This window comes from Pezoporus wallicus, unplaced genomic scaffold (assembly GCF_028554395.1).
Source record: "Pezoporus wallicus isolate ANWC-B61680 ecotype Strahan unplaced genomic scaffold, APGP_CSIRO_Pwel_v1 contig_3817, whole genome shotgun sequence".
NCBI lineage: Eukaryota > Metazoa > Chordata > Aves > Psittaciformes > Psittacidae > Pezoporus > Pezoporus wallicus.
Window position 1 is genome coordinate 6,685,583 of NW_026635157.1, and position 27,559 is coordinate 6,713,141.

General features: G+C 41.5%; 1 protein-coding gene across 9 annotated transcripts in view; it reads left to right on the forward strand.

Annotated features, from left to right (window-relative positions):
* The window catches only part of NHSL1 (NHS like 1), a 177,016-nt gene extending 156,555 nt beyond the window's left edge, over positions 1–20,461 (forward strand). For 4 of the 9 annotated variants that reach the window (XM_057407435.1, XM_057407467.1, XM_057407475.1 and 1 more), the window contains exons 5-8: positions 1,503–1,634; positions 10,651–14,073; positions 14,600–14,729; positions 18,159–20,461. In XM_057407435.1, coding sequence (XP_057263418.1) covers positions 1,503–1,634; positions 10,651–14,073; positions 14,600–14,729; positions 18,159–18,876 — 4,403 coding nt within the window. In that variant the 3' untranslated portion in view covers positions 18,877–20,461. Of the gene's footprint in view, positions 1–1,502; positions 1,635–10,650; positions 14,074–14,599; positions 14,730–15,130; positions 15,183–18,158 lie in introns of all 9 variants that reach the window. The other 5 variants (XM_057407452.1, XM_057407482.1, XM_057407500.1 and 2 more) reach the window with 4 other exon arrangements.
* The last annotated feature ends 7,098 nt before the right edge of the window (positions 20,462–27,559 follow it).

Below are 27,559 nucleotides of genomic sequence, written 5' to 3' on the forward strand. Positions count from 1 at the left end.
GTCCTAATGTAATGCCCCAGACAGTGAAGAGTCTTACTATTTCAGGGCTTCTACTAAGCTAGTGGGATCCATAGATCTAAATTTATACACTCCATGGGCTTCCTCCTCCCTTGATCTGCCTTGACTTCAGTCAGTCCAGAATTTGGCAATTTGTAGATGCAAGGACCCTGCTCAGCACAAGTGCAGCTCATAGGAGTACAAGGCTCTTGTCAGACAGAGTCAGAGTCTTTATATTTACAATGTGGTGAATGAAACTGCCTTGTTTTTTCCTTGCATTTTCACAAGTCTACATGCTATACTTTTAATATATGACTGTCTTTAACTTACAGAGGTAATGAGGTTTTCTATACTATTTGCACGACACACATCATACCGATGTGCAGTCAGCCAGAGATAGTATTTATGACATATTAGTTACCGTGCATTAATCACTTTTTAGAGGTAAATAATTTGGTCATCAGTTTTCAAAAAAAGCTTACCAGGCAAAAAAGTATATACATATGTCAGGGTTTTTTCTGCATATAAATTGGTCATCTGAGGGACATTTAGCAGTGTTTTAAAATGCTTTAGCTTCTAAAAAGGGAACTTACATGAAATATTTGGGGGGAAGTTGTTAGATTTTTAGAAGTGACAGAGCATTAACTTGGCTCACAATCTACAGAGCAAGTTATATCTTGCTACTAGTAAAATGGCCAAATTATAAGCCTCTAAACAAAAGTGAATTCCTAAAGAAGAGCTGGTTAATGATAGTGGTGCTTCTGGGTCCCATTATGATACGGCACATGGTCATTATAAGGCTTTGTCTGGCAACGTGCACTTACACATTTTTTTCAGTTCTTGCCATTGTATATTGTTATAATCATTTATAAAGTTTCAATTTTAAGCAGCTTCCACTCCAAAATATTTATGAGACCACAGGTTTGATCTCTGCACGCTCTGTAGTACTTATTTGTACTGACATTAAAGGATCACCAACAGAAATGTGGTACACTTGACAGGTCCAGAACAACTTGGAATGAAAAAGAAGCGTCTTGTGTGATTTAATGGTGGAGCTGTGCAAAGGTACTGTAATAGCTATTGCCAATAGCAGTGTCTGTTCCTGTATAATTTGGTCATCATTGGGATCTTTCATTTTCATGAGCAGATTTGCTTTTTCTGCACCTAATTTCTTCAAAATAAAACAAAAAAAACACACAAAAACCACAAAACAAGGATTCTGTTCACTTGTGGAATTAGAGCTTCTCTCACCAGATCCGTACTGGGCTCAGGAAGTCAAAATTCCTTTTAAAACCTGCAGTACTGTGTAATAGATGTGTGTGTCTAAAGCCTTACTGTGTCCATATGCTGTATCTTCCTTCAGTGTAAACCTTCATTGTAGGACCAAGCTAACATCATTAATTAATGCCTTTTTTTCCATTTCTACAACAAAACTAGTGGAAGAAAATGCATGATGTCAGCGTGCTTGGAAGTAATGTTGCTTTGCTTGTTCTACCATGTATTAGGGGAGAATTTCGACCGCCAAGCCAGCATTCGGCGGTCTCTAATTTACACAGACACGGTGGTAAGACGGCCGAAGAAAGTCAAAAGGAGAAAGACTATTACAGGAATCCCTGACAACATACAAAAGGAGCTAGGTATGGCTCATCAGAACTGTATTCCATACACTGTTCATTGTCACTGCTTATCATTACTCAACTAATAACATTACCAATGCTCATGAAACCAATACAGTCTGATAGCCTATTACAGTTCCAAATATTTGTGCCCCCTTGCCATCTTGTGCATCTGGAAATTAGGACCTTTTATCTGTTGACTTCCATCTGTTGAAAGGATCAGGGTATTTGGAAAATGGTGTATTGGTACAGTGGAAATCTGCAGGGATTTAAGGTTTCAGGCCCTTAGTGCTTTCCTGGAGATTTGGGCTACTCTTGCAGGATGTTCACTGAAGCAAAACCAAAGTGGACAGGCGTTTTGGCTTGCAAATAATTACTCAGTGGAGTAAAAGAATTTATAGATGCCTTCCCCAATCTGCTGAGAGTTGCATCAACACTGAAAACCCGTGTATTTTCCAGTTCAGTTTAGATGTAATTGGTGACCCTTAAGTATCAGTGTTATTTGGTTGGATGTAATTTACATGGGTTCATTAGTTATTGCATGAATTCCAAAGTAAGAATGCCTACCCGATCCCATTTACACTACCTCAGGCTGTTCTATTTCACAGTTAGTAGCATACATAATACTCAAAGCTGATGAAGCAGTCTGGATTTTGGCAGACCTTTCAGACTCTTTCTGCAGAACTTCTTGATGTGAATCTGGTCATTTTTACTTATTTTTTAAAATGATGTTTCAGTTTTCCCCAAATGATAACTCCACAGATAAAATGACATTCCCCCTCCTTTTTCTTTTTTTCTAGTAAATGAAGAATATCTCTTAAAACAGTCTGGTAGAACATAATTTTAGGCTCTTTGCATGTGGAATCGTCTCATATATAGGCGATTTCAGTAAGTGTTATTATCTTGCATTTTGCACCTCTTTTATGTTTTTCAATACTTGGTTCTTTGTCGAGATTTTTCAGAAACAGAATCAAAAAGATGTAGCTTATCTGGATGGGTTTGAAATGAGCTAGAGGGCCATGTGCAAAGAAAGCCAAGAAATAAGCAAGTACATGAAGAACAGTTTGTGAGTGGAACAGTACTCCTTTAGCATCTATAATTTTGTTGCCCTAACCCCTGTTAGGACAGCTAAAGTTAGGCAGCTTTAAATTTCCCTACTTTTGTATCTCATTTAATGAATTTATTTGTAACTGTTGCTCTGAGAATTGTCCAGAGGTGCCAGGCATCTCCTGTGGGATGGAGGCTCTTTTGTGCCTGCTGTAGTTAAATAAAATAGATTTGTAACCAAAGAAAGATCAGATCTGGAAACAAAGCTACATAAAACTTAATATTGAATTATTCTTAACCAAAGATTCCCTTCTCCTGTTATAAGTCTTTGAGCCTAATCGTTCAGATACCATGTCTACAGCCGGTTTGTGTAATAGCAGACAACCCTCATCCTCTCATCCATTCAGGATGGATTCTTTTTACATCCTCTTCTATCTTAAACTAAATCACTTTTCTCTCATCTAGAGCTGAGATGAAATGACTTGTGCTCCTTGAAAATGCTTGTGCAGCTTAAATGCGAAACTGATGCAGGGCATTGTTTCAGCTGTTCATTTTCATGGTTGTTACAGTGGTCTTGAGTCCAGTGTGGTATTCTGAAAATGATACACACACCAAGGTCATAGTTTTTGATAGGGATTGTCTTTGACACATGTAGGACCTACCTCGAGGGCAGGGAATGGAGAAGACATTTTCTGCCACATTACTCTTTGTCACGTGGTGGGTTTCCCACCACTCTTTCAGGCACTTGGATTTTGATAATGGGTGACAACAGTACTTGGGTGTATATGTGGGGAATGCTTCCTGCCGGCAGCATTTCCAAAACTTCGTGCTTATGTTTGTAACTACTTCATGGTTGAAAAACACTTCATGCTTGAAAACATCAACTGTAGTTTACCCAGTGGAGTAAACTGAGAATGCACATGGCATCCATCTTAAAAAGAATTGCTCAATTAATATCTTAAAAGAAGTTTGTGACTTTTGCCAACCTGTTTGCTAAGGGTGACAGGTTTTATGGTCTTGATTTTGGTCTTTCAACTCTGTGCTGAGCACACTTCATGTTGCACTGCTTGAAGGTTTTCCTTGGCTCCTATTTTAAGTTGCAGAAATTTTAGGGCTGGCAGTAGCTCACTGTAAGAGCTCTCTCTGGACAGTTTCCTGGCCCACAACCGGCAGGCACATGGGGCTTCAGCCATCTGTCCTACAGTGGAAGTTGTGTTAGAAGCTTCATGTTGATTCCGTGGTGGTTGTATATTGTCTGGACAGCAAAGTGTATGCCAGGATAACTCTCTGACGGCAGTATCCATCCTTTTAGTGTACTGCTTTCCATCACTGGAAACAAAGTGCACTTGAGAAAAGTTATCAGTGTCTTCATTTTATAGATGGGGAAACCAGGCATACTGCAGTGAAGTGACTTAGATGGAGTCACCCACCAGGCTGCTGGCAAGGCTGGGAATAAATTAAGTCTTCCCCATCTTTGTTCAGTGCTCTTTCTACCTTTTCTCCCCTATCACTCCCCAAATATTTCTGTAGCCATCCATTCCCTATTTCTCTTACACTGTCCCAAAACAAACAATGAGTTGTTTTAAAACATTCCACAGTTCATTTGGTCGGAACAAGGATCTGGACTAAATTCTAAATCAAGCAATTGCATTGTGCATATTGACATTCTCCCTGTGATTTCAGCTGAATAAATCTCTTTGTTTCTCCCCTAAAGCATTGCTGTGAATGGCTATAATATTTATACAAAGATTAAAATCCCTTGGTACACCAGATTTGCTGTGCATAGGCTAAATAACCAACATGTACAGCAGATTCTTGTTACATCTTGTTTATCCTTCAGAAAGAAGCAGAAACTTGAGAGAACCTCAAAGCTTCAACCAAGCTTGAACTGTTTTCTTTTCTTGTGAGAGAGCCTGGAAGAGCTTCTGCCAGGCCAAGCTGCTGGGGTTCTCCCCTGGCTGCTTTGGCTCCTTTGGAACAAAAAAAGACCAAATAGAAGGGAAAGCCTGCGCTGATTGCTGGCCTGAGCTCAGTGGCTCTGGTACCCTCATCGAATTTAGCTAAATGTACTGAAAGGAATCATTAACTGCACCCATGAGGCATGTGCTGAAAGTATCTTTAAACAGTCCTACTTTTGAGTGTTGTAATACTGCTGTGTTTTCACAGGTGTCTTCCAGCGATGAACCATTCTCTCGGCACAGACTGGAAACTCCCATGTAAAAAAGTGCTCTGTCAATAAAATGCGATGTGGTAGATGTGATTCTGAGATGCACTAAGAGTATGAGATGCCTACCAGTTTAGTGACACCAGTTGTTTTCTGAATAGTTTTTTTTAACTGTAGGACCCTCTTAGTATTATTTAGCAGTGACATCAAACTAAGCAGAGAAGGCAGAGCATTCCTCTCTGCAAAAAACAGCAGTGAAAAAAAATAGGTTTGCATACCTCTTAATTACCTTCATTGTCTCACAGAACATATATATATATGTATGTATATATACTTAATGGAGTCAGTGTTGGATCAAAACTGCAGAAACGTCAAGAAACTTTGAGATGATGAAACTTCAGGTTTCTGTGCTCTCAGTTTTTCTGCTCTGTGTTGCCATTTATCAGTCTCCTCTAGCTGTCTTCTTCAGATGGTAGCTGACATGCAAAGTGGCATTCTTCCCTCAGGCAAGATGATTCCCAAGCAGAAGTTTAGTAGGGATGATCAGTTCTCTGGGAGAACCTGTCTCAGGCCTTGCACATTTCTTGGCTCTTGGTTATCTTCAGCTTCCTTCACACCTTCCAGCACCCTAGATGAAATAAAGGCAGCAAAATACCTTTTCTCATCGTGTTTCCATGGTCCTTTCTCTGTGTCAGTGCTCTAGGGTTTGGCTGATACTTTCTTTTTGTGAAGGTGCTGCATTACCTGAGTGTGAGTGTTTCTCCCGAGCTCTGCACCGGTGCAGTCCCAGACACCAATGGACAGCTTCTGGTGTCTCGGACTCCCTCCCTGTTTTACAGGAGGAACAGGTCCCAGACCTGAGTCTCAGTTCCACCACAGTTCATCTTCCAAATAAACAAAAGCAGGAGAGAGAAAACCATCATAAAGTTTTGCACCATTTTATTTCTTCTTGGCCCAGGCACTTTAATCAAACAGAAGTTTCTGTCCATTCTTGGTTTTCAAAAAAGTGTCTTACAGTTTTATGCATGTACTTTCTTTGGATAATTTCAGTGCTTTTTTTTTTTTTTCCTCCACTCTAAGGTGCAGTTCAGGGGCTTTACAGTTCTGTGATTTCCACCATCACCACCACCATCTGCATTTTTCTTTTCTTCCTTACCAAAGGGTTCAGAGAGCCAGATTGACCTTATACACTTTTCTTCAGCTCATTTCCCTTGCCTCCCATTTTCAGTAGCTCATAATGAATTGTCACCTATAGGACCTCCCATCAGTCATTAGAATGGATATGACTGACACCTGACCTGGCAGTGCCTCATTTGCTTTCTTGTGGCACAGCTTAGTCCCCCACTGGCCCTGTCCCAACAGCTAGCAGTGTCCCTGGGATCATTTGGGACTGTTGAAGTTTCTCCTTTGACATGTCCTAGAGGAAACAATTCCATCTCAGCAACATGAGGGCATGTAAGTCCTTCTGATCTTTGGGAACTAAGCTATTCTATTGAAGACTACTCTTAATTGAGATTCTTTTCCCATTAGTCCCTTCAGCATTAGCAGTCATTCAAGTTTCAGGTCCCACAATTAAGAAGCATCCTGGATATCCATTATCTGTAGAAAAACAACACAAATACCCAGGTGTTCAAGCAAAGTAATTCTGTACCTGCTTCAAGTTGCAACTTTAACAGTATCTGGAGAGTTACGTGTCTCTGCATTTCACAGCTAATTGTGCATTTTAAATAATACTGGTTTTATAGCTGTAGTTTCTCAACATTGTACATTTCCAGCATTATTCATCCAGAGATATATTCAGAGTACGTATTGTCTGCTTTTTCATAATGGGGGATGAAAGACAGAAATGCCAGGAATATAACCTTTACAATATGCAACGAATCAGGATATTTTTTAGCTGGCAGTACTGAAAGGTATCACAGGATTCTCTGCAGTACTTTTCTCCCCTCAGAGAGATTGTAGAGATGCTTCATGGAGCACAGTGAAAATTCCTGAAAATTACCGTAAGACTGATGTCTGTTTCTTGTTGAGTGTCTATTAAAAATCATTTGTTACGTGAGTACTAGGGTAAAATAGATAAGCAATTTCTTTTGCAACACTGGAAGTTCTGGTGCCTGCCCAGTGACTTGGCCAGGTCACCAGGTTTGGAAGAGGATTGCTAGGTGGGGCTGGAGGAGAAGATGAAAACAACAGATCTTAAGAATGTGCCTGTGGCACAAGAGAACAAGTGCTTCTGGTAGGAGTGGTTAGAAGAAGTTTGGGAAGAAAGATTACTTCTATATACTAGTTGAAACAAGCATGTTCTTCGTGATATCAATACACACTTTATATCCTCTCAGGTCCTTGTTCTATACACTCATTTCAATGCAGAGTACCTTTCTGCTGATTCTAAGCAGCAAGCTGCTGGTACCACCAGATCAGTCACGGGTGTTCTAGGAGCTAGTACCTGGCCCTAGGGACTGCATGCAGACACTTTCAGTTTCCATCAGATATGCCTTCAGTCTCAATCCCTGTCAGCTCTAATGAACAACACCAGTAACTACCAGAATCAGGGAAAACTGGCGTAACTTGTATGTGCCTATCTTGGATCAAGTGCTTGGAGCTAAGGTGTGCATTTGAACCTCTTTGTGCTTCCATGCAAGACTTGTTAAATATGTCATATTTTTCTTGTTTCAGATAGTGGGTATTTGTTATTTGCTGCTGTAGTCTACACTGAACATGTGCATTAGGGAAGAGCATTTGCCTCAGAGATCTCTCCAGCATAGCAAGGAGTAATAAGGAATACAGATACAGGTCTCGTGTGGTGGGCGTAGCAGTGGCTGCTGGGCTACTGGATACCTGATAATATAAAATGCAGACAAGATGATTATTAATTAATTTCAGCCACATTTATCATATCACCAAATTGCAGCCACTTCTGGCTTCATAACATTCAGCATCTGTAACAGGACACTCTGATGTCATGTTCTGCCCTATTTTGTGCTGCTGTCTGCTTGGACATCACCCCTGCAGCTAGATGGACTTGTGGATGATACTCTTTAAAAGCACTGATTCAGTTCCAAAATTTTGGTGTTGCAGAAATCTTTTAACTTCTGACTGCTATTTATTTAAGTAGGGGGTTTTCTGAGAAATGTAGCACTTTCAATGTCATTGTCAATTAAAGGTTTGAGCTGTCCCTTAAAATTGGATTGTTCATCTTCTAGCTGCAGTACCAAGAAAGGTGGCTTAATTTTAAGGATTTCTGAAAACCCTTGCTTTTTAGTGTTATGCTGGAAGTGAGTAAGGGTTTTACAGTTCATTTATAAATTGCAAACAAAATACTCCTCAATACCCTCCTGAATTCCGCCAAAATCTTAAACCCCTCAACATTTTAAGAGAATACTTGAGTCAGCAAACTTCAGATGAGTTTTTTTGGACCATTTTCCCTGCACATTTCTGTTGTCTCTCTTCAAGTAACAGAACTGTAAAAAGAGCAACCACTATATTATAAAGGAGAAGTAAACTCTCACAGCTTTGCATGAGATCGTGCATACATATGAAGCCAAAAGCAAAGGTGAAGTAATTTCAGAATACACTGCATTTCTACAAAAAGTAGTTGGCCTCTTTTATTTAGTGGCACAGATAGAGTGCCAAGGTTTAAGTTGCTATCTTGGACATTGTTGTGCATTTGCCATAAACAGCATGTTCCAGTAATGCATTCTAACACTCCTAGTTTTGGAAGGAGGAGAAGGTTGGTTAGTAAGTCCAGTGTTGTTCCACTTTGCCATTTACCTTCCCGAGCAGTAACACTGTAAACAAGCATAAACCATCCATCCCTGTTACACTGCTTGTGAAACAGAATGCATTTAGCTTCCTTTGTGAATACAAACATACCGCATACTGAAATGAGGTGCTCTCAGCCACAGGTCAGTATGTGACAGCGTTAGATACTTCTTGTAGCGCTGACAGCTTCAGTCTCCACCAGCCCCATCCTTCTGTCTCTGGGGGGGGGGGGGGGTGTGTATTTGTGTGCATGTGTGTATCTACAGTGGTAGAAGAAAAAATACCCCATCTCTGGTTATTTAGTACACAGATTTTTATTACTGGATATTTTTAATTGGCTAATAGTTGTCATCAATGATGTCGTAGTTCCACAGACATTTGTAATGTCTGCTCTGTTGTTTGTCTCTCTCTTAACCAAAGGGGCACACACTGATTCTATACCAAAAAAATACACACGGAAAGCAAAGCTGAATTATTTTTATCACTCTACTGCTCTTAATAACTGTATACAGAATATGCAAATACCTCTCTTGGTTGGCTGCAGTAGTCCATCTGTTCTGACAGTATCTCAGATTATCCAAGACGTTTGCCAGCATCCGAGTACCTAGCTTTGCTGCAAACCTCTACCAGAAGCAGAAAGAGACTACATTTTCATGAGAGTGAGAGAATCTACACAAAGCAAACTAAATAGGTTTCAAGCTGCTAAAAGACTACTTATGTGCCTGGGGAAAAGAAGTAAACAATCTTTTTGTGTGTGCTGCTTTCACTGTAGCCTTTTCAGAGCCCTCTTTTCATTGTTCTAAAACCCCTTTTGCCTGCCAAGAATAAGGATAATTAAATGTACTTTAAGTGGTGGTTAAAGCTGCATGATAAGAATACCTGATCCAGTTCCATATAGTAAATATGAAAGAGGAACAGTCATATCAGGCATGCTTGTTACTTCACTGCTGCTGTAAGACTAGCTAAGGCGGAGACTTGAAACAACCAATTTTCCCCCGCAGTGACATATGCAGCATCCTTACAAGCATCTCCAGCAGCACGCCTGCTGTTTGTGTCTGCTATTTATACAGTAATGCAACTGAATTGAAAAGCAACAGCCTTACACAGACTAATTTTAAAGCAGTGCTCTGGTTTGTGATTTTAAAAGGCAGCTACCATTAAAAACAAATTTAAAAGAACACTGGAGTCCCTTCTACTGACCCAGTGCTAACTGTATTTTGAACTACACCTGTTTTTCCATTATCCTCAAAGTCGGATTTTTTTTTAATGCTAATATATGATTATCACTTCTTTTTTAAAAGTACAGTTATTTTTTATTTGCTGACATGCTGAGGATGAGACGACCATCAGTACTAACTGTTTCTTTTCCCCATTTCTTAGGAGTTCTTCCTAAATGAAAAATAGAAAGTAGTTGTATGGAGAAATTATTTTCTTTGCAGTGCTGGATAATGTCTTCTTATAAATGCTGTTAGAGCACATATATTATTTGTGGTAAAGCAGTGCATGTTCCAATGTGTTAGCCTCCTTTCAGATGAACAGCAAGGCTTGGAGAGCTATCCTTACCTCCTGAAATTGTTTTCTGAAGTGTAGTGCTTTAAAAAAGCAGATCTGATTATTCATATTAGTCTTCAGATTTCCTTCCTCTTTTCTTTATTGCACAAGGCATTAGCATGGAAACACACTTCACATTTCTCAGGCTTTGTCTGTGCCTGCTGCTTTGCCTACTGGAAGTAAAACAGTACTACTTGGTTTCTGACATAACTGATTACTATGGAAATTATTACCATGTCATAAACAGAGGATTTCATGTGTCAAATGTGCAGCAGGAACACAGGTAATTCTGTAAGCCGAAGATTCCTCGTAATAAAGAAAAAGGGAAGAGAAATGCAGAAAACACGGGATGCCTGTGCAAAATCCATTGTTGCAGATTCTTTTTCAGAAGGCATAACCTGCAAGAGCATGGGGATCAGTCAGGCGGTTTGCTGGGGTTCTTTGGTTTTAAATGAGTAAGAAAATAAATGTGAATTTGTGCTTCAAGAAATAATTGTTTTATTTTGACTGCAGCAGTTGGCACTGGCCAAAATGATTTCCGAGGGCATTCGATGTATGTCCCAGATCACTGTTCCACGCTAGGGAGACTAGACAGCTATCGCTCTGCTATGCACCGCTCTGAAACCAAGGACACCAGCTGCCAGACGGAGGAAGTTAAAGTTGTGCCCCCTTCAATGAGAAGAATACGAGCACAGAAAGGACAAGGCATTGCAGCCCAGATGTCTCAATTCTCGAGCTCATCTGGAAACATGTCGGTGATGAGTGATTCTGCTGCAGTTATATTTGCTTCTCGGCAAAATAGCGACATAGGTTTTCACAGCTTGCCTCGGGCTGGTGCAAGAGTGTCTCTGCAGTCCCTAGAGCAGACACAGAGCATCTCTAGGCAGACAGAAGACATTGCTGGCTCTTTACCCTACCAGATAAGCAAATTGCAAGTGGATGATAGTGTTGTGTATCTGAGGAATAATTCCATGACAGCGACCCTGTCGAGGCCAAAGTCTCAAGAGGTGAGAAGCTACGATAGCGAAAAGTCCGCAAGCCCAGCATGTGTGGTCTCTCCTCATGCCACCTACTCAACGAGCATCATACCCAATGCAACATTGTCATCCTCTTCAGAAGTTATAGTTATTCACGCTGCCCAGAGTGTTGGATCATTGGACAATAAAATTACCAGCTCCACTGCCTACCCAAAGCCAAGAGACAATCCTGTTGCCAGCAGTGCAGTAAGTGGGAAAGAAGATCACCATTCTTCAAGCGGTAACTGGAGTGAGAGTAGCTCCACACGTCATTCACAGACGTCAGATACCATCCCATCTAATGCTGTCATGATGCTTTCTCTTGGTGACTCTGCTGTCTCTCTTAGCACTCCTGGAAATGCAGAGGCTGGGTCTCAGAGCATGGGCTACAGCTGTAGGAACAATCTCACTTTACCAAACCCTTCCCAGGACAGTGATGGTAGGAGTGATTCTAGCTGTTCAGGAGAGCGAGCACAAGCGGCAGTGAACAGCACAGAGCATTGGCTGTACAAGTCTGCAGAAAACAGTGAGACTCCTTCACACAAGGTGGTTTGTACCACATCAGGTTGTGCCACTCCTGGTAGTAACATGAGCAGCAGCAGCCTGGAGAGGACTTCTGTCAGAGATGATTCTACTTCTCTGTACTCTGCGGACCATGATGGTTATTATGGTTCTGTGCATATGGACTCTGGACTGAAGTCAGATGTGTCTTGTGATAGTACTAATGGTTTTGGGAACTCCAGAGAGAGTGTGATAAATGTCTTCGAAGGAAAGGAGAAGAAACATCAGGATGATCAGTCAGGCCAAGGTGAAAAATCCCTTGTAAGAAACATCTCTCTGAAAAAGGCAAAGAAGCCGCCTTTGCCACCATCCAGAACAGACTCACTCAGAAGGATGCCCAAGAAAAAAGCCCAGTCAAATGGACAGGTACTTGATGAAACCCTCATTGCCACCCTTCAGCATTCTCTGCAGTTGAATCTCAAATGCAAAAATGGCAGCTCCCCTTCCCAGAGCCCCTGCAGTGATTATGAGGATCCCTGGGTGTTGCGCTCCCGCAGCCAAAGCTCAGTCAGTGCAAGCAGCAGCATGATGTCCACCACTGCTCCAAACCTCTACTCCATCTGCACAGTCACTCCCTCTCAGAGTGAAACAAGTAGCATCAAGTCAGAGTATGCAGACCAGTGGGGTTACTACAGTGACTATGCAGCTGTGGCAGATGACCAGGTAAAATCCCCAGTGACTCATTCTGCCAGTACATCATCTGCTCTCAGCGATTACAGCATCAGCCACTTCAGTGATGGCTCAAGGGCTTCTGTGCCACAAGTGCCCAGTGGACTGGCCAAACCAAAGAGCACTTCTCCAGAGAAATCCCACCGAGTCACATCGCCATCAAGTGGGTACTCCAGCCAGTCCAATACACCCACTGCGCTTACTCCAGTGCCTGTAATTTTAAAATCTGCATCATCAGGAAATGGAAAATCCAAGCTGAAGCCTAAAGTGCCTGAAAGGAAATCCTCTCTTCTGTCTTCGCTCTCCATGTCTTCCTCCTCCACTTCTCTTTCTTCAAATACATCTACTGAAGGGAGCGTGAGTGTGAAGAAACTGGACTCCACCCTGAGCTCTGCTCCGGATTCTGGTGCTCCCCCTCTGCCACCTCTTCTTCCAACACCTCCTCCACATTGCCCTGAAGTTTCTCCTCCCCCTCCTCCTCCTCCAGCAGAAGTCATGGATCTGTCACCACTGCCAGCCTCTCCCACGTTCCCCCCTCCTCCACCAGAAGCTGATGCAAATTCTTCCTTTGCCCAGACTGTCCCATGGTTTCCACAAGAAGCCTCCATCAGTTCATTCTCTTCCCCTTGTCCTCCTGCTTCCACTTTCCCTTTAGCTGTCCCGCCACCAGCACCACCTCTTGATCCCAAACTAACAAAAGGTGCAACAATATGCCCGCAGTATTCTTTTAAGAAACGTAACCAGGAAGAGTCTTGCTACAGTCCAGTGAAACAGCCACTCAACAAGCAAGATCCATCAAGACCTGTGATGCCCTTAGTAACTACCAAAGCATTGCAAATGGTGCAGCTGAGGTCTGTGAAAAAAGCGACCGAAGGTGAACCATCACCTGAATCTGCTTCTGAAACTGCCTCTCAGGAAAAGGGCGCTGTAAGCTCATCATCTCAGTCTTCCCTAAAGCCATCTCTCTCACTAAGACTCAGCAGCAGCTTAGGTGAAGAGGAAATGAAAACTCAAGGCACTTCATTTAAAAACTCAGTTCAAACACTGGCTCGGGGTTCTCCTATCGTTCTGTCCGATAATATACCTACACTTGACAGGGATCAAAAGCCTACGAGTGCCATGGGTCTAAACAAGTGTTTTGAAGCTGATGCACTGGGGACAACTGGTGAAGACACACCTGAGCCTTCAGTGCAGAGTGAAGACCTCCATTCTGGCATGTCTCTTCAGGGGTCACCAGCATCTCCCGACAAGACTCAGGTCATATTGCCAAGCAAGAAACCACCTCCTATTTCAAAGAAACCCAAACTGTTCCTTGTTGTACCACCTCCACAGTTAGATCTTACAGTGGAGAAAAAAGCTGAAGTGAGTGATACTGTCAGAAGCACATCAAGCCCAACTAAGAGAGACGCTGTGCTTGCACACTGCAAGGAGGCGAGAAATTGTCTTACAGATGGACTCGGTTCTAGCGAGATGGACTCTGGCAGCCTGGTTCCTGAGGGAGGAGCTGCTGGATTCACCTTCTCAGAGACAGTGGGAGCTAATGCCTTTGTGGTGCAGCCTGCTGCATCACCAGTTCAAGAAGAACCCAGGCAGGAGGAGCAGTCTGCTTTTGAAGAAGGAAGCAGTTCAGGCAGCAGCCAAGACAGCGGCAGTAACACTGACGGGCACCTATCTCAAGAGAACGAAACTGGTGAGTCTCTTTCCTTTGCCTTTTTTTCAGATGCAGCAGTATTTTAAAGAAGCTGGGGAGTGAGAATAGCAATCCTAGCATTAAGGTAGGCTTCTGTAGAGAAAATAACCCCTTGCAATAATTACAACTATAAGCCTAAAGAAAGTTGCAGGAACCCAATTAATGCTTCATGAGATTTCTTAAAATTCCTTTCCGACTTCTCATTATTGCAGACATGGAAAGAAAATGATGCTTTATCTAATTGTGCTGAGATTTCATGCTATGAAAATGTGGTTAGCTTTGTTAATTTTGATTTTGTGTTAGTGGAAGCCATACGCATTTTCTTTCACTGTTGTTCTCTGTCTATGTGTGTAAGCAAGCACAGGCATTTTGTGCACTGCAGTTTCCTCAGCAAGTGTTGTTTTGAAATCACAGCAATGACAGCAGTGTACTCACTTGATCAGAAGCAGTGCGAGCAGGTTTCAGGACTGTATGCCTGTTGGGTTCCCACGATGGACTGACAGTATTGTTCATTTTCTCTGCATAGTGGAGGTGTTTGAATCTGATACAGTGCATAGTTCATTCCTGCCAAGCAATAGTTATGGGGAAGAGGCAGATGGAGCGGCAACACCAGCGAGACCGAGGACTACTGAAGATCTTTTTGCAGCCATTCACAGGTACTGTAGAAATTGCTCTTCCCAGAGTCAGGTCCTGTAGTTCTGTCAGAAATCAATTTAACGTTTACTAAAACACACAATTACAACAGTCATTGCTGTAACAGAAAGCACACATTTATCAGCTTTCTAGTAAGGCAATATATGAAAAAGATAAAGAATTTGTGTTTTATTGTTCTACAAATGTATTTTAATCAATTCTGACCTAAAAGCTATCAGATTAAATCAATGTAGATTATATTGTAAATATCCTGCCCCTTAAAATATCAGTTACATCTAGTATTTATTGTACTGTTCTCAATCTGCCATATTAACTCTACTGTTGCTTTTTCTGTGTATCTTTTTGTTTTCATTCTTGTTCTTCTCCATCTCTTTTTACTCTCTTCGCTGCTTATATGGTGCAGTTTGGGACAGAGGCTCAACGCTAATGCTTCATGGCAAGCGTGGCTGAAACTGGCAAGTAACACAACATGTCAGTCATATGGCAAAACATATGGCAAACGCTGGATTATAGTTTGCCATAATCCAGCCTGAGGTCGGGTGTCTTGTGTCAAACTGGTTCATGAATGAAATGTGCAATACTGGCTCTGTTATCAAGGACATTATTCATTTCCCTTAAAAACAAAATCACTTTCAATAGGCAACTAGATTTTGGTGCTGTTCACCTGAGGTTCTAAACAAAAAAAAAAAAAAAAAAAAAAAAGATTAAAAAAGAGGTTTAAAACCACAAAATGAAACGTGTGCACCATTTAAACAGTACACACGGAAGACCATTACCATTCTGAACTACTGAGCTTGCTTTTAGTCTAGAATCGATGTAGTGATAGTGCCATCTTGTGGCTTTGTCTTTAACTTCAAAAGATACAGGGGCCACTTCTTTATCTGGTCATAGAGAACACCTGGCAGCATCTGTATAGGTTTATTTAGGTTTAGTCAGTTTGTGAAGCTATGCATGAGCTCTGCATCAGGAGTACTGAGGGATGGGGAAAGCCTGTTGTGAGAACATGGCTGGGAGACTGCATCACTTGGGATGCAAATGCTATTCTTTTCATCTTTGAAACTATTCTGTTTCGGATGTTACAACAATTCCGTACATATGATACTGCCTTTTTACAACTCACGGTTACTCCTCAAGACTTGGTTTGTGGGAGCTGTTCTAAAAATGGTCTGTTGCATTTGTGTTGCATGGCATTTACCAGGACTGCGACAAATCTGTTTTTAGAATGAAGTATTCTGGCCAGTAGCCCTTCTCCATTCTGTATGCAGATAGGGAGTGGATCTCTGTGTGTATGCACATACATGTAATTTGTGAGTTTATGGGGAAATGGACAATGGAACCGGATGTGACATAGTTAAAACTGCTTCACACATTTGTTATTAAGACCTTGCTTTTGCTGGCTTTAGACTTGAGCTACTATCTTCCTTGGTTGTTAATTAATTAAAAATGGCTTGTACCCCCCCACAGACACACAGTTTGTAAAAGGTGTTATTTTGGGGATTGATACTCGTGAACATGTGCTTTGGAGTGAGACGAGAAATTTAGTGGCATGTGTGTTAAGGACAGGAAGAACAATCTAAGTTTAAGTCACAGTTTTCTTTGAATATGTACCCTATCTCAGTCTGAAAAGCCACCAAAACCAAACTTGGTTCTTAATTTTAAGTTTTTGACATAATTCATACATGCTGACAAAAGCATGAAGTACTCTGCACTGCATTCACAGTCTAGCAGTTCAGCATCAGACCAGGATAACAGTCTTGCCCTAAAGATCTTTGCAACTGAATTTTGCTTTCTGTATATTTGGAATTTCATTTGGGTTTTAGCAGCAGTACAACCCCAGCATTGCAGTGTTTAAAGATACCCATAGGCAGCCAAAACCCTAATGAAGGGAAAGTCTTTTCCCTGTAACTAATGCACGCACATGTTCGCATAGATGCACAGAGCATCCAAGCACCAAATCCACTTGCTGCCTATGGTACTGACACACAGTTAAATCCAGACAAGCTTGTTACATTTGTCACTACTAAAGGCATAATTTTATCCCTGTGCTGTCTTCTGGTGTCCATTCATCCTCAGGCTGACTGGATGGTGGTATTTAATTCTTCTTCCAGAAAGGCAGGTGGAGGCAGCAGCAGCTGAAAATAACAGCTGTTACAGCTGCCTGTGCGGGCATCATAAGTCATCTGTGCATAAACTTTACCACTACAGAGACAGCATCACTCCAAAGTCTTGGCAGAGTTTAGGGCAATGTCTGTTGCTGTCACCTACTCAGCTGACAGACCTTTAAGAAAGTAGAGCTAAAGAACACATTAAGTAGAAACCTGTTTTACAAGGGGAATGATCTGTATTGAACACATGGTTGATCAAAATTCATACCAAATTACAGCATGCTAATCTTGTAACAAGTCTCCTGACTTGTTTTAAACTTTGGCCAAAATAGCATATGTGAAATTAGCCTTTATACGATGTTTTTGAATTAATTCTTGCTTAGCCTGCAAAAAAGCAAAGCAGCTTTGCTGCAGATAGCAGGCATGTAAAACATTTCTTCAAGATTTCTAATAATGGGAAAATGGGCAATAGAAGTCCAGTTTCCACTTATTCCCACCTCCATAACTGCTTGTTAATTTTGTTTTTTTATCCCTGCACTTTACTTGAAATTAATAAACACTCCATCCTTTCATTTGGAAAGATAACTTTCATGTCAGGAAGTTGGTCTTGCCTTCATTTAGAGTTGCAATGACAGAGCACCAACAGAATTGTGAATTTTGTCTGTGCATCTTAATAGAAGCTGGAAGACTCAATTTTCACTATTCAGTTAATATTTAGGTCGAGAAGGAGACTTTTGTTTTTAAATTATTTAATCCAGAGTAGTCACCTGTGGCTCCCTTTACTCCATCTTAACTTCAGCAGCAGTGCACTCCAGTATCCTTTTCTAAAAGCAAGTGCACTACACTGCACTTCTAATTCTCCAAAGAGCATCAAATGAAATAGTAGACCAAAAGAAAGCAAAAAACCCCAAACATACTGTAGATGACATATTTTTAATCAGGTCCCCAAACTAACAGACAAATGGCACTGTGTATAATCTTTATAATGCATTAATCTTAGCAGTTGAACACTGACTCCAGAAAACCTGATTCACTAAACTTGCTGAAGGGTTTTGGACATCGTATTGCCAGTTTTAGTAGTTTCATTGTTCCAGATTTGCAGAAGAAGAACAATAAAATTTAGCTTATACCTGTAATACCTGCATTAATGCCTATACAGTTTTGGTGGTGTTCTTACTCATGCTTTAGATTTAGATTACTTCTCCCTTATCCCTCTCTCTGCTTTAGCTTAATTCATTGTCATCCCTTTAAGATGAGTTAAATTCGGAGAGGTAAAAAGTTTAATTTTTTGTTTGGTCCTCTTTTTTTGCTGTTTTTCTCACTCAGATCCAAAAGGAAAGTCCTTGGCCGTAAAGATTCAGAAGACGACCGTACCCGCAACCATTCTCCTTCGCCCCCCGTAACTCCCACTGGTGCTTCCCCAACCTTAACTACCCTTAAACAAGCTGGATCTATCCAGAGGAGCGTTCGCAAGAGCAGCACCAGCAACGACAACTTCAAAGCCCTGCTGCTGAAGAAAGGGAGCCGCTGTGACACCAGCTCCCGCATGTCCGCGGCAGAGATGTTGAAGAACACAGACCCGCGGTTCCACCGGACAAAGACGGATGCGTCCCCAGACGTTTCTGACAGCCCTGCCAGCTGCTCACCCAGCAAGAGCAAACGGGCCCAGGAGGAGTGGGCCAAGAGTGAGGGCCTGATGCCAAGGAGCATGTCCTTCTCTGGCACTAGGTACGGCCGGTCCCGGACACCCCCCTCTGCTGCCAGCAGCAAGTACAATGTCCGCAACCGCATCCAGAGCAGCCCCATGACCGTCATTAGTGAAGGAGATGGGGAGGTGGTGGAACAGTCAGAGGGCAGGGTCCAAAGGACTTTGGAAGAGCAGCAAGAGAGACAGCTTGATATGTTTAACAGTGATGAAATGGACGTGAATGACTTTCCGTATGCTGAGGAGGCAGGCTGCAAGGAGACATTGGATCCAACCCATCTGGACTTACTGACTCAACCAGGTGCTTCAAGGAAGTATCTAAGCCCTTCAGCTGAATGAAAGTTTTAAGACAGTAGTGACAAAAGGCATTGGATATTAGTCTAGAAAATGTCAGAGGACTAGATTCCAGAAGAAAGCCCAGACCAGGACAAGTTTACTTTGCTGAGCATTTAATCCATGAACTGCATGTGTGTGTTTAAATGCTAAAGCAATGATAGTTCTGCATGGTTGGGTTGGGGTGGGGAGGACTTGGGTTGAATGAGTGGTCTGTGGCTTAAAGAAGGTTAACAGTTGAATTTTGTTTTTTCGTGTAAAGCCTTAGAAGTCCTCTTGGGGCGGGGGGGGGAGTTTTCACAGAGCCTGTAGGGGTGTGAAGTTTTTCTTTTTCTTGACTGCAATTGCGCAAGCAACATTTAGGAATAAGCCTGAGAAAGAGGAATGGGAGGGCTCCTGTGCTACAAGATGGATGTTTGCTTCAAAAGCATTGTAGTGGTGCAGCGTAGTGCATTTGTTAAGCAGGGAGAGGCACAATGAGGCTCATTCACCTATGAGCAGGGAGTAGGGTTGGTGCTGCGGTGTTACATGGCTTATTACTGGGATATATCCCCAGTGTTTAGTGGAGTGTGTCCTGCTAAAGCAGTTTGTGCACCAAGTTATGAATTGGTCCAGGGTACCTCTATTTTTGGTTTTTCCTGAGGGAAAATGAAATACATAGTTAACATGGAAAAGGGAGCTGAATTTTGTAACACCCCACTAGCTGCTATGCAGCCACACACACATATGCTTGGAGAAACACTCATTTCCAAGCGAATTGCTTCCTTGACTGGAGTATTCCCTTAGAGAACTGGAACAACTGGATGTGTGGGGAGGATGCGAGCAGACAGCAGAAAGGTGGGAGAGGAATTAAGCAGTGTACTGCTAGAGTGTGGAAGGGTGATGTTTCTGAATTAGAAAGGAAAATTTGACTTTGAGAACTTGCACTACAGAGCTGCAGGTGGAGCCTGTCTTTCAGAATTGAAATGGGAGCTGTGTTTTGCCAGAAGTCTGTCTTCCACTGGGCAAAACGGGAAGATTATTACTTTTCATCACTTGAAATACAGATACTTGCTAACTTTTGGTTACCAAAGAATAAGTTACAGTTACTTTCCTCTTTGATTTGCCTGCAGTATTTCTCTTCTTTTTAACCTGAATAATTTAGTGAGGTTCAGTTTTATTGTATATTTTACAGATAATAAAAACACGTAACGGTTTTCCAATTGCAAAGAAGACCATTAATTAAAACTGAAATATTGGCTGGAGTTTTTGGTTCTCAGTAGCAATGAAGCTTTTAATTTTTAAGGAGAATTTTGCATCATTTGATGGTGTGCGCAGTTTTTGTATTGTTTGTAAATACTGAAAGTTGTTAAAATATCTTTTGATCTCCCTACCGTAGAATTTACACATTTTTAGATTGCTTTTAAGAAGAAAAAGCACTCTTTGTAGATTATTTATTTTAGAGAAATACGCTTGTAATCTCTTTCTTCAGTCCTTCTACTTGTTAGTAATGTAAATTTCAGGGGCCTTTGTTTAACTCTTCCCTTCCCAAGAGGGGAATAGTGATGAAAATGCTGTGACTTTGCTTCAATAAAGAAAAAGGCTGCCAGTTGCCATATTGTCTTTTGAGTTGATTAAAATCTCCTTCAAAAGATGTGTCCCACAGCATATGGCAACCCACCGAATGCCAGAAACCACGCATCCAGCTACTAATCTCCGGTTTTCATCGCAAAATGTACTAATTCACTTCACAGACAACTAAAGCCTGCTTACCCATCCATCCTATTTGGCATCTCAATGCTGAGACTAAAAAAATTGAAATAATCCTAAGCTTTTGATAATATCATTTGTGAGAGTTTCTACTACTTCTCTCTTACTTGCAACCTGTCCCCAAAAACTAAAATTCTTGGAGAACCAGATTATAAGCAGTGTGTGAAAAGTGAAATGGAAAAGGTGAATCCAGCTGTACTCACTGGAACATGTGTGGGATTAAGTGGTGCACAGCAAGCTTTCTACTGTGTTTGAATGCTAAATATATTTTAAAACCATTGGATTTTCTTTTAATTACATGCAAACCTAATTGGATAAAGTAGATTGTTTCAGGTATTATTAATATTGATCTGAACTACATACTGTTTCAAAGAGATAGTGCAAAATGTCCTGCAGCTGCTAAATGTCTCATGAGTGTTGCTTTGGTGTTTCTTCCAGAGCTGATCACATGGAACTTAGAGCACAGTGTCCTTTTCACAGCAGGTACTGCCCCTTTTAGAGCTGTGTGTAACAGCTGACTAGTCCTTATGCCACCATCCCAGAAGGAAAATGCTCAGGCTTTGTTTTAGTGTTTACAAATGGGGAAATCATCTAAGTGAAAAATGGCAGCATTGGAGAAAATTACAGTGTCTGCAGCTCGTGCAGGACTTGGCAGCATTTTGCATGAAATGCCCGTAGGAGGGAGGGAGCCTGGCCAGCTTGTTTCCCTCATGCTGGCCAGCTGATGCTTCTGGGTATTGCTATAGGTGATAGGGGGAAACTCTTTGGGAAGTCCCAGCTCACATGCACACCATCTTGTCAAGGCAGGTAGGTGACACTTAATACGAATGTTACATGACTGGATTTCTCCACTGGCAACAGGTAGCCTTGATGCTCATCTAAAACCTGCATCTGCTGTTAGGTGAGTTTGGGTTGAGGCTCAGGTTTTGGCTGAAGGCAGTGCTTGTGTAGCCCTACTGATAATGCTACATGACTACATTGTACACAGTATAAGGTACAGTGAAATACATTAAATGTGCTGAAATATGTTTAATAGTGCTTGTAATGATACTTATTCAGGCAACTGAGGAAACTTTCTTAAGGAGATACCACTGTGTCATCTCCCCACTGCCATCATGCTCTGTAGCAGCACACAGAATTGGTCAGTAGCTCAGTTTCCTCAGCAATACACTCCTTGACCCAAGTTTCTGCTACAAAACCTTAAGAGCACGACAGCTTTAGGCTGTGTTTTCTGTACTGGCAACAACTTTGGTGTGTATGTAATTATGCTAAGGAAAACATTACTAATTTTCTGTCATGCATCCAACTTCAAAGCTGCTTTCTTCCATTGTAAGTTTCCTTCATAGGGACGTTTTGCAGTTGTGGCTTTATAGGTCAACAAGTATAGATGAAGTTTAGCAAACCTCTGCTAAAGACATCCAGAGCAGTAGAAGAGGATGAAAAATACACTGACCATGCTAAGGAGAAAAAGGAGACTTGTCATCCTGATGTTTAATGAATCTTACTGTCACTTAGAGGGCTTATTCAGCGTTTACAGTTGGTTGCCTCTGAACCAAAATTCATTACTGAAGCTAGATGTGAGATTAATTTCTGGTTTTCCTTTTATTGGGAATGATTTTCAGCATCAGTCTTTTCCTAAATTCTGCTCTGTATTAACTCATTCTTTGCTTCCTTTGTTGATGTTCAAAGTTCTTTCTTACTGCTGTCAGATGCAGGCAGCCCCAGTCTCCCTTAAAATTAGAGCCCCTCGTTATTAATACATGCATGAGGCTCTGTGGCATTTACAAGCCTTCACTGTTTATATACTGGAGAGAGGAGAATTTATTAACTTAAATGAAAGATAGTTATGCAAGGAGCAATAGCTTGGTGAGAGGAGGTTTGGAAGGTTACTGGAAATCAGTTAAAAGAATTGGGAAAAGAGATTTGATGAAGGCAGGGTTTTAAAGAACCAGGATTAGATGCTGGTTCATTCATAAGGCTTGGCCTGAAAGAAGGCACAGAATAATGGCAGAAAGGATGAAGCAGGAAGATTGCTGAGAAGAAAAGTACAGTGAATGCACAGAACAACAGTAATTTATGAGGCGGGCAGGATACGCAGATTCTTGAAGACAAGTTTCATTAAGTACAGAAGAGAGAAAAAGGCAAAGGAACAACAGGTCAGTCACAACAAGGGGTAAGAAAAAATAGTCAATTTTTTTTTTTTTTTACAATTCAAAGGTTATAGAAGGCCAAAGTCAGTCAAACAGGGGAAAAATGTTTTAGAAAAGGAAAAAGAACAAATCCGTGTGAGCTTACAGAAGCAGTAATGGGCTGAAGTGAGGAATGCTTTAGGACAGCCTAGGCAACATGAGGCAGGTGACTACAGGCTTGAGCACAACTCTGGGAAGGGTTCTACACATAAAAGCTGTGCCTGGAGTCTGGAAAGAACGTAGGATCAGGAAGATTAAAGCTCAGGTTCATCCTGCCTAACTTCTATCAAGAGCCCTGTATCTAGGGATTTCCATGGACTTGCTCCAGCTCTCCACAGACACCTGTGCTCTGGTATTTGCTACGCCTTCAGTTGTTTCTGGGAGAGAAGAGAGGCCACTTGTGCATGCAGCACGGGCATACATGGATTCATAATATTACAAGCAAATACATCTTGTCATGTATTGTTTGGCTCCCACAAAGTTCTGGAAAAGCCATTTATAGTGGCTTTCGCTGCTCCAACAAAACTGTTACTATAGGACTTTCAAGTTCTTCAAAATGCTGCATCGTTTGCTTCTGTAAGAGAAGATGAAAAGGACAAACTTTGACAAAAAAAACCAGTGTTAAATAACTGACAGTGGCAATGAGGAATAATTTTATCTATTTTATTTAAAATAAGCACTCACAAAAGCCACAAAGCTACAAATTACATTGGCTATATAATGTTCAAAGTACATTATCTTAGCTCTGAGTTCCCCCCATATATTTTATTTTCTGATGAACTTTCAGAAGTTCATTTCTTTCCCAGATAAGACAAGAAAGCCTTCTGAAATCAGGTAATTTTCTTGGTTCTAAAGAGGTCTTACCAACTTTAAATCAGTGCAGCATTAAAATCTTGCCAGGTATTCAGTACTGGATCATGACTCTGGCTACACTGGTGTGAATTAATAAATACTGAGCAGAGTAAAAGAGAGAAATGTCATTAAAGATGTAAAGATGTGCTATATCATCTGTTGTTTTGAAAGACTGGGTAAAAGCCTTGATAGTGCTTCCCCAGCAAAACTGAGCATGTTTTATGTTGCAAATTTACCTCTTCTGCAGTCAGGTTCTTTCACATAATGCACAACCAACACTTAAGGGCTCATCAGTTCTTCTGCCAACAATGCAAATGCAAAATGTCATTGATTTCTAGTTTGAAATTGTCTGTTAATAGTGAATCCAAATGTGAGAGTATATGCATGTCGGGGGGTATATATAGAAGAGAGAAAAGTCAATCCCAGTGTACTCGAATTGCTTCTGTCTGTAGCATACTGCTCTATTTGTGCACCAGACTGCAGTATAAACCAGAAATTGTAGGTACAGCATGAACAAAAAAAGTAAACATCTGTTAGGACATGTACTTTGCAGAAGTTCCTGCATATTCCCTCTCTCGTGAAAAAAAAAACAATAAAAATGTAAGGTCTGTGTTAAGATGGTAAAAACTAATTGGGTTGGGGGTGAAGATATAAATTACAAAAACAATTAGATAAAATCTGGCAACAAACAAGAAGTACTGGAAATAGAATGTCCCACCTGCATCTGAAGAAGAATGGTTCTACAGTGGCAGCATTTAAGAATTACTTAACTCACAAGTTGTTCTTGTACATCTCAGTAGTAAACAAATGTCTTCTTTAAAAGTGAGTCAAATATCCACTGTTAGGTCCTGTAGGCAGGAATTTGTGTCCATTTTTCTGCAGCCCAGTGTGAAAAGAGTATTAGAAAAATAGCTAGTAATTTCATCTGGAAAACGCAAACTGCTTTCTAGGCCAGTTTAAAACCAGTGGAAGAGCACTACAGTGACAAGAGCATTCAGTGCCCAAGGCAGCATCACCAGTGGAGAAGCTGCCTTAGCAGAGTCTGAAAGATGGTCACATCCTTCTCTCCTTCATGAGAATGTTGTAATGCGGTACTTCAGAAACGGTGGTTGTTGTAAATTATTGTATCAAGTGGGAGCTGCAGTGTGGTCAAAAGGATTAAAAAAAAGGAAAGGCCAGATTTCTACAGCTGGTACAACAGTCACCAACTAGGGAGTGATAATGATTTTAATATATTTACCTTTTTATAGAGTCCTAACACAAAGCACATTGCAGAAAGGAGATCTTAAAGACAACAAGAATGTGTGCACCAGGAAGCATATGGCCAGGAGCAGAGGTCATGCAGTAGTACACAAGTGAAAGTGTGGCTTTGGGGTAGCTTATATCCACTTGCAGGCTGTGGGCGTACAGTACCAAACTACTGGCAATCCCAGATGGAACTGGCATATTCCCATACACAGCACACTTTATCCATTATCCAGGCCGTCATTCAGGATCAGTCAGAAGGATTTTGTCCCTGTTTCTGTCATTGGCCTCATTAATGGTAGTGAGAAAATCACTTGAGAAAATCCTGGACAGAAAGTTCTCTGTGATGTGTTATACAAGTGAAAAGGTGTACCTCAGTGTAATATTCAAGAGGTTTTAGCCCTTTATTTATTCCAACACAGAACATTGACAAGACTGGTTTTCTCCATTTACTGATATAGCTTTTTGCTAAAATTTGTCAGACATGGAAATGGTGGTGTGGGGGGACATGGAAAAAAAACAAACAAAAAAAAACAGCTGATAGGTTATTTCTCTGTGTTTAAAAATACACAGCACCACTTTGTTTCTAGACTGTTAAGCGCAACCCTAAGCAAGTGAGCTTGTGTAAAACTAAAGCCTTTTCTGAAGTGCAGGTCTGGAGCCCAGGACTGACTATGCAATAAATTGGTCATCTAATTCATGGCATGAGTTTCTTGTGTGACGTGACAACCTCTGTAGATCCAGGTTGGATTTTGGGAACAAAGAATCTCAAAAATCACTTTCTGTGCCACAGACATGCTCTGTCTGAAATCATCACCATTGTCTGGGAAACTGTAGTGACCTCTTAAACATGAAACTGTTAGTCCGTGTTAGGAGTTACCTAAAATACTTGCTGAGAAAAGAGGGAAGAAAGTATCTTGACAATAAACTGAAAATGTCTTCCTCAAAAGTCAATCTGGTTTTTACTCTTGTTTGTCAGACTTCTCCTTTTTTGGATAAGCCACACTTCATGTCATCTAGTAATTTATGTAGGCTGCCTTAGCAGTATTCTTTCAAGGGTATTTCCTCATCCTGCTTCAGACATCTTGCTAGCATCAAGATTCCTTTGTGATACTGGTGTATCTTCTGAAAGGCCTGCTAAAAGCAATAAATATGAAGCAGTCTAATCCTAATTGTCCTTATGCCCTGGTCTGTAGACTGTGGGCTCCTGAAGTTCATCTGTCTGGGAAAATGCCATCAGTGGAAGCAACTCCTGCTCTGGTGCCAGCCCACATAAATGCCTGACAGCACAGGAGCCTCCAGCCTTGCTGGCTCTTCAGGTACTGCATGCAGCTGAAACCTTCTGGTTTCCTAGACTGTGGATTCAGAGGAGTGCTTCCTGCAGCTTCATTTCTCTCACCTCTTCTAACATAATCTGCCAATCCTTCGACTCCACTACCTTTCCCCCTGCTAGTATGTCTGCTTTCCTAGTCACAATCCCAGATGCCTTCTTTCCATTTTGCTCCAGCAGAATTCCAGAGACTGACCCTGACCTCCATGCTCTTGCTCATCACCCTGTTTCCTACCCAGCTCTCACAAATTAGAAGCTCAGTTCTGTGTCCTCAGCCACCCCACCTTACACCCCTGAAAGGACTGCAACCAGCTATGGATAGTGGTGACACCACCTAGCAATGACGGTATGGATGGGCACTCCCAACATGCCCTTATATGCATAGTGGGAGATGTCTTTGCTGTCAGCACCCAACATCAATTTGTGCCCATAGTGTCGGACCCTCTCCTATAGCCTGTTAGTCTACATCTTCCAAGACTCTCCTGGAACAGTCTGTTCACTTGCAAATATTTGGGTTTCCCAAATATTTGTGAGAAGAGATGGCCCTGGGACAAAAGGAAGCATGTATTAAATACCTTTTCAGTGAGACAACTGGTAAGATAAATGGCCAAATACCTCAATTTGCATTTTTCAAGAACTTGATGCCCTGAGAAATGCTACCTGGAAAAGAATGCCTGTTTAGGCATCAAACAAGGACCTAACTGGGAATACTGAAAACAACAGACAAGATCTGTGTTTTTTCTTCTAGTCTTCAATTGCACTTTGCACCAGCCTGTAAGTTGAGAAGATACTGGAACCTGGAATTCAGTTTGTTTCCTTCATGTCTGCAAAGAACCCAAGCTTTTTTCCTCTCCTCCCTGGCTCCTGTAGGCACAATGTTTTTATTGTGATATATGAAAAATCAATGTGGGATAATAATGGAAGGCTGGCGAGGAGGATTATAAACATGCTCAAGTGACTTGCAGCTGGGGTGTAGAAAAACACATACATCACAGTAATTGTTTAGCCTTGTGTGTTTGACAAATAGAACATCTGTGTTTAGATAACACAGGCCTGCCATAGACTTAGAGGCACCCTATCAGACATGCCTGAGATTCCTGCCCTGCTAAGGGAAAGATCAAAGCACAGTGGTAAACTGAGCCTGATACACAGGCAGAAGCAGCAAGTCTGATGATCCTCTAGCATGGACTGAGCTCCGTGGTGCCTACTTCCCTGCCTGGGTGCTGCTTTGGGGATCCCCTGGTTGGTGAGGTAATGAAGATAAACTTACTCTTTGCATTTCATCCATGTGTTTCTGGCTGTTCTGCATCCTGCCTGTGCTGAC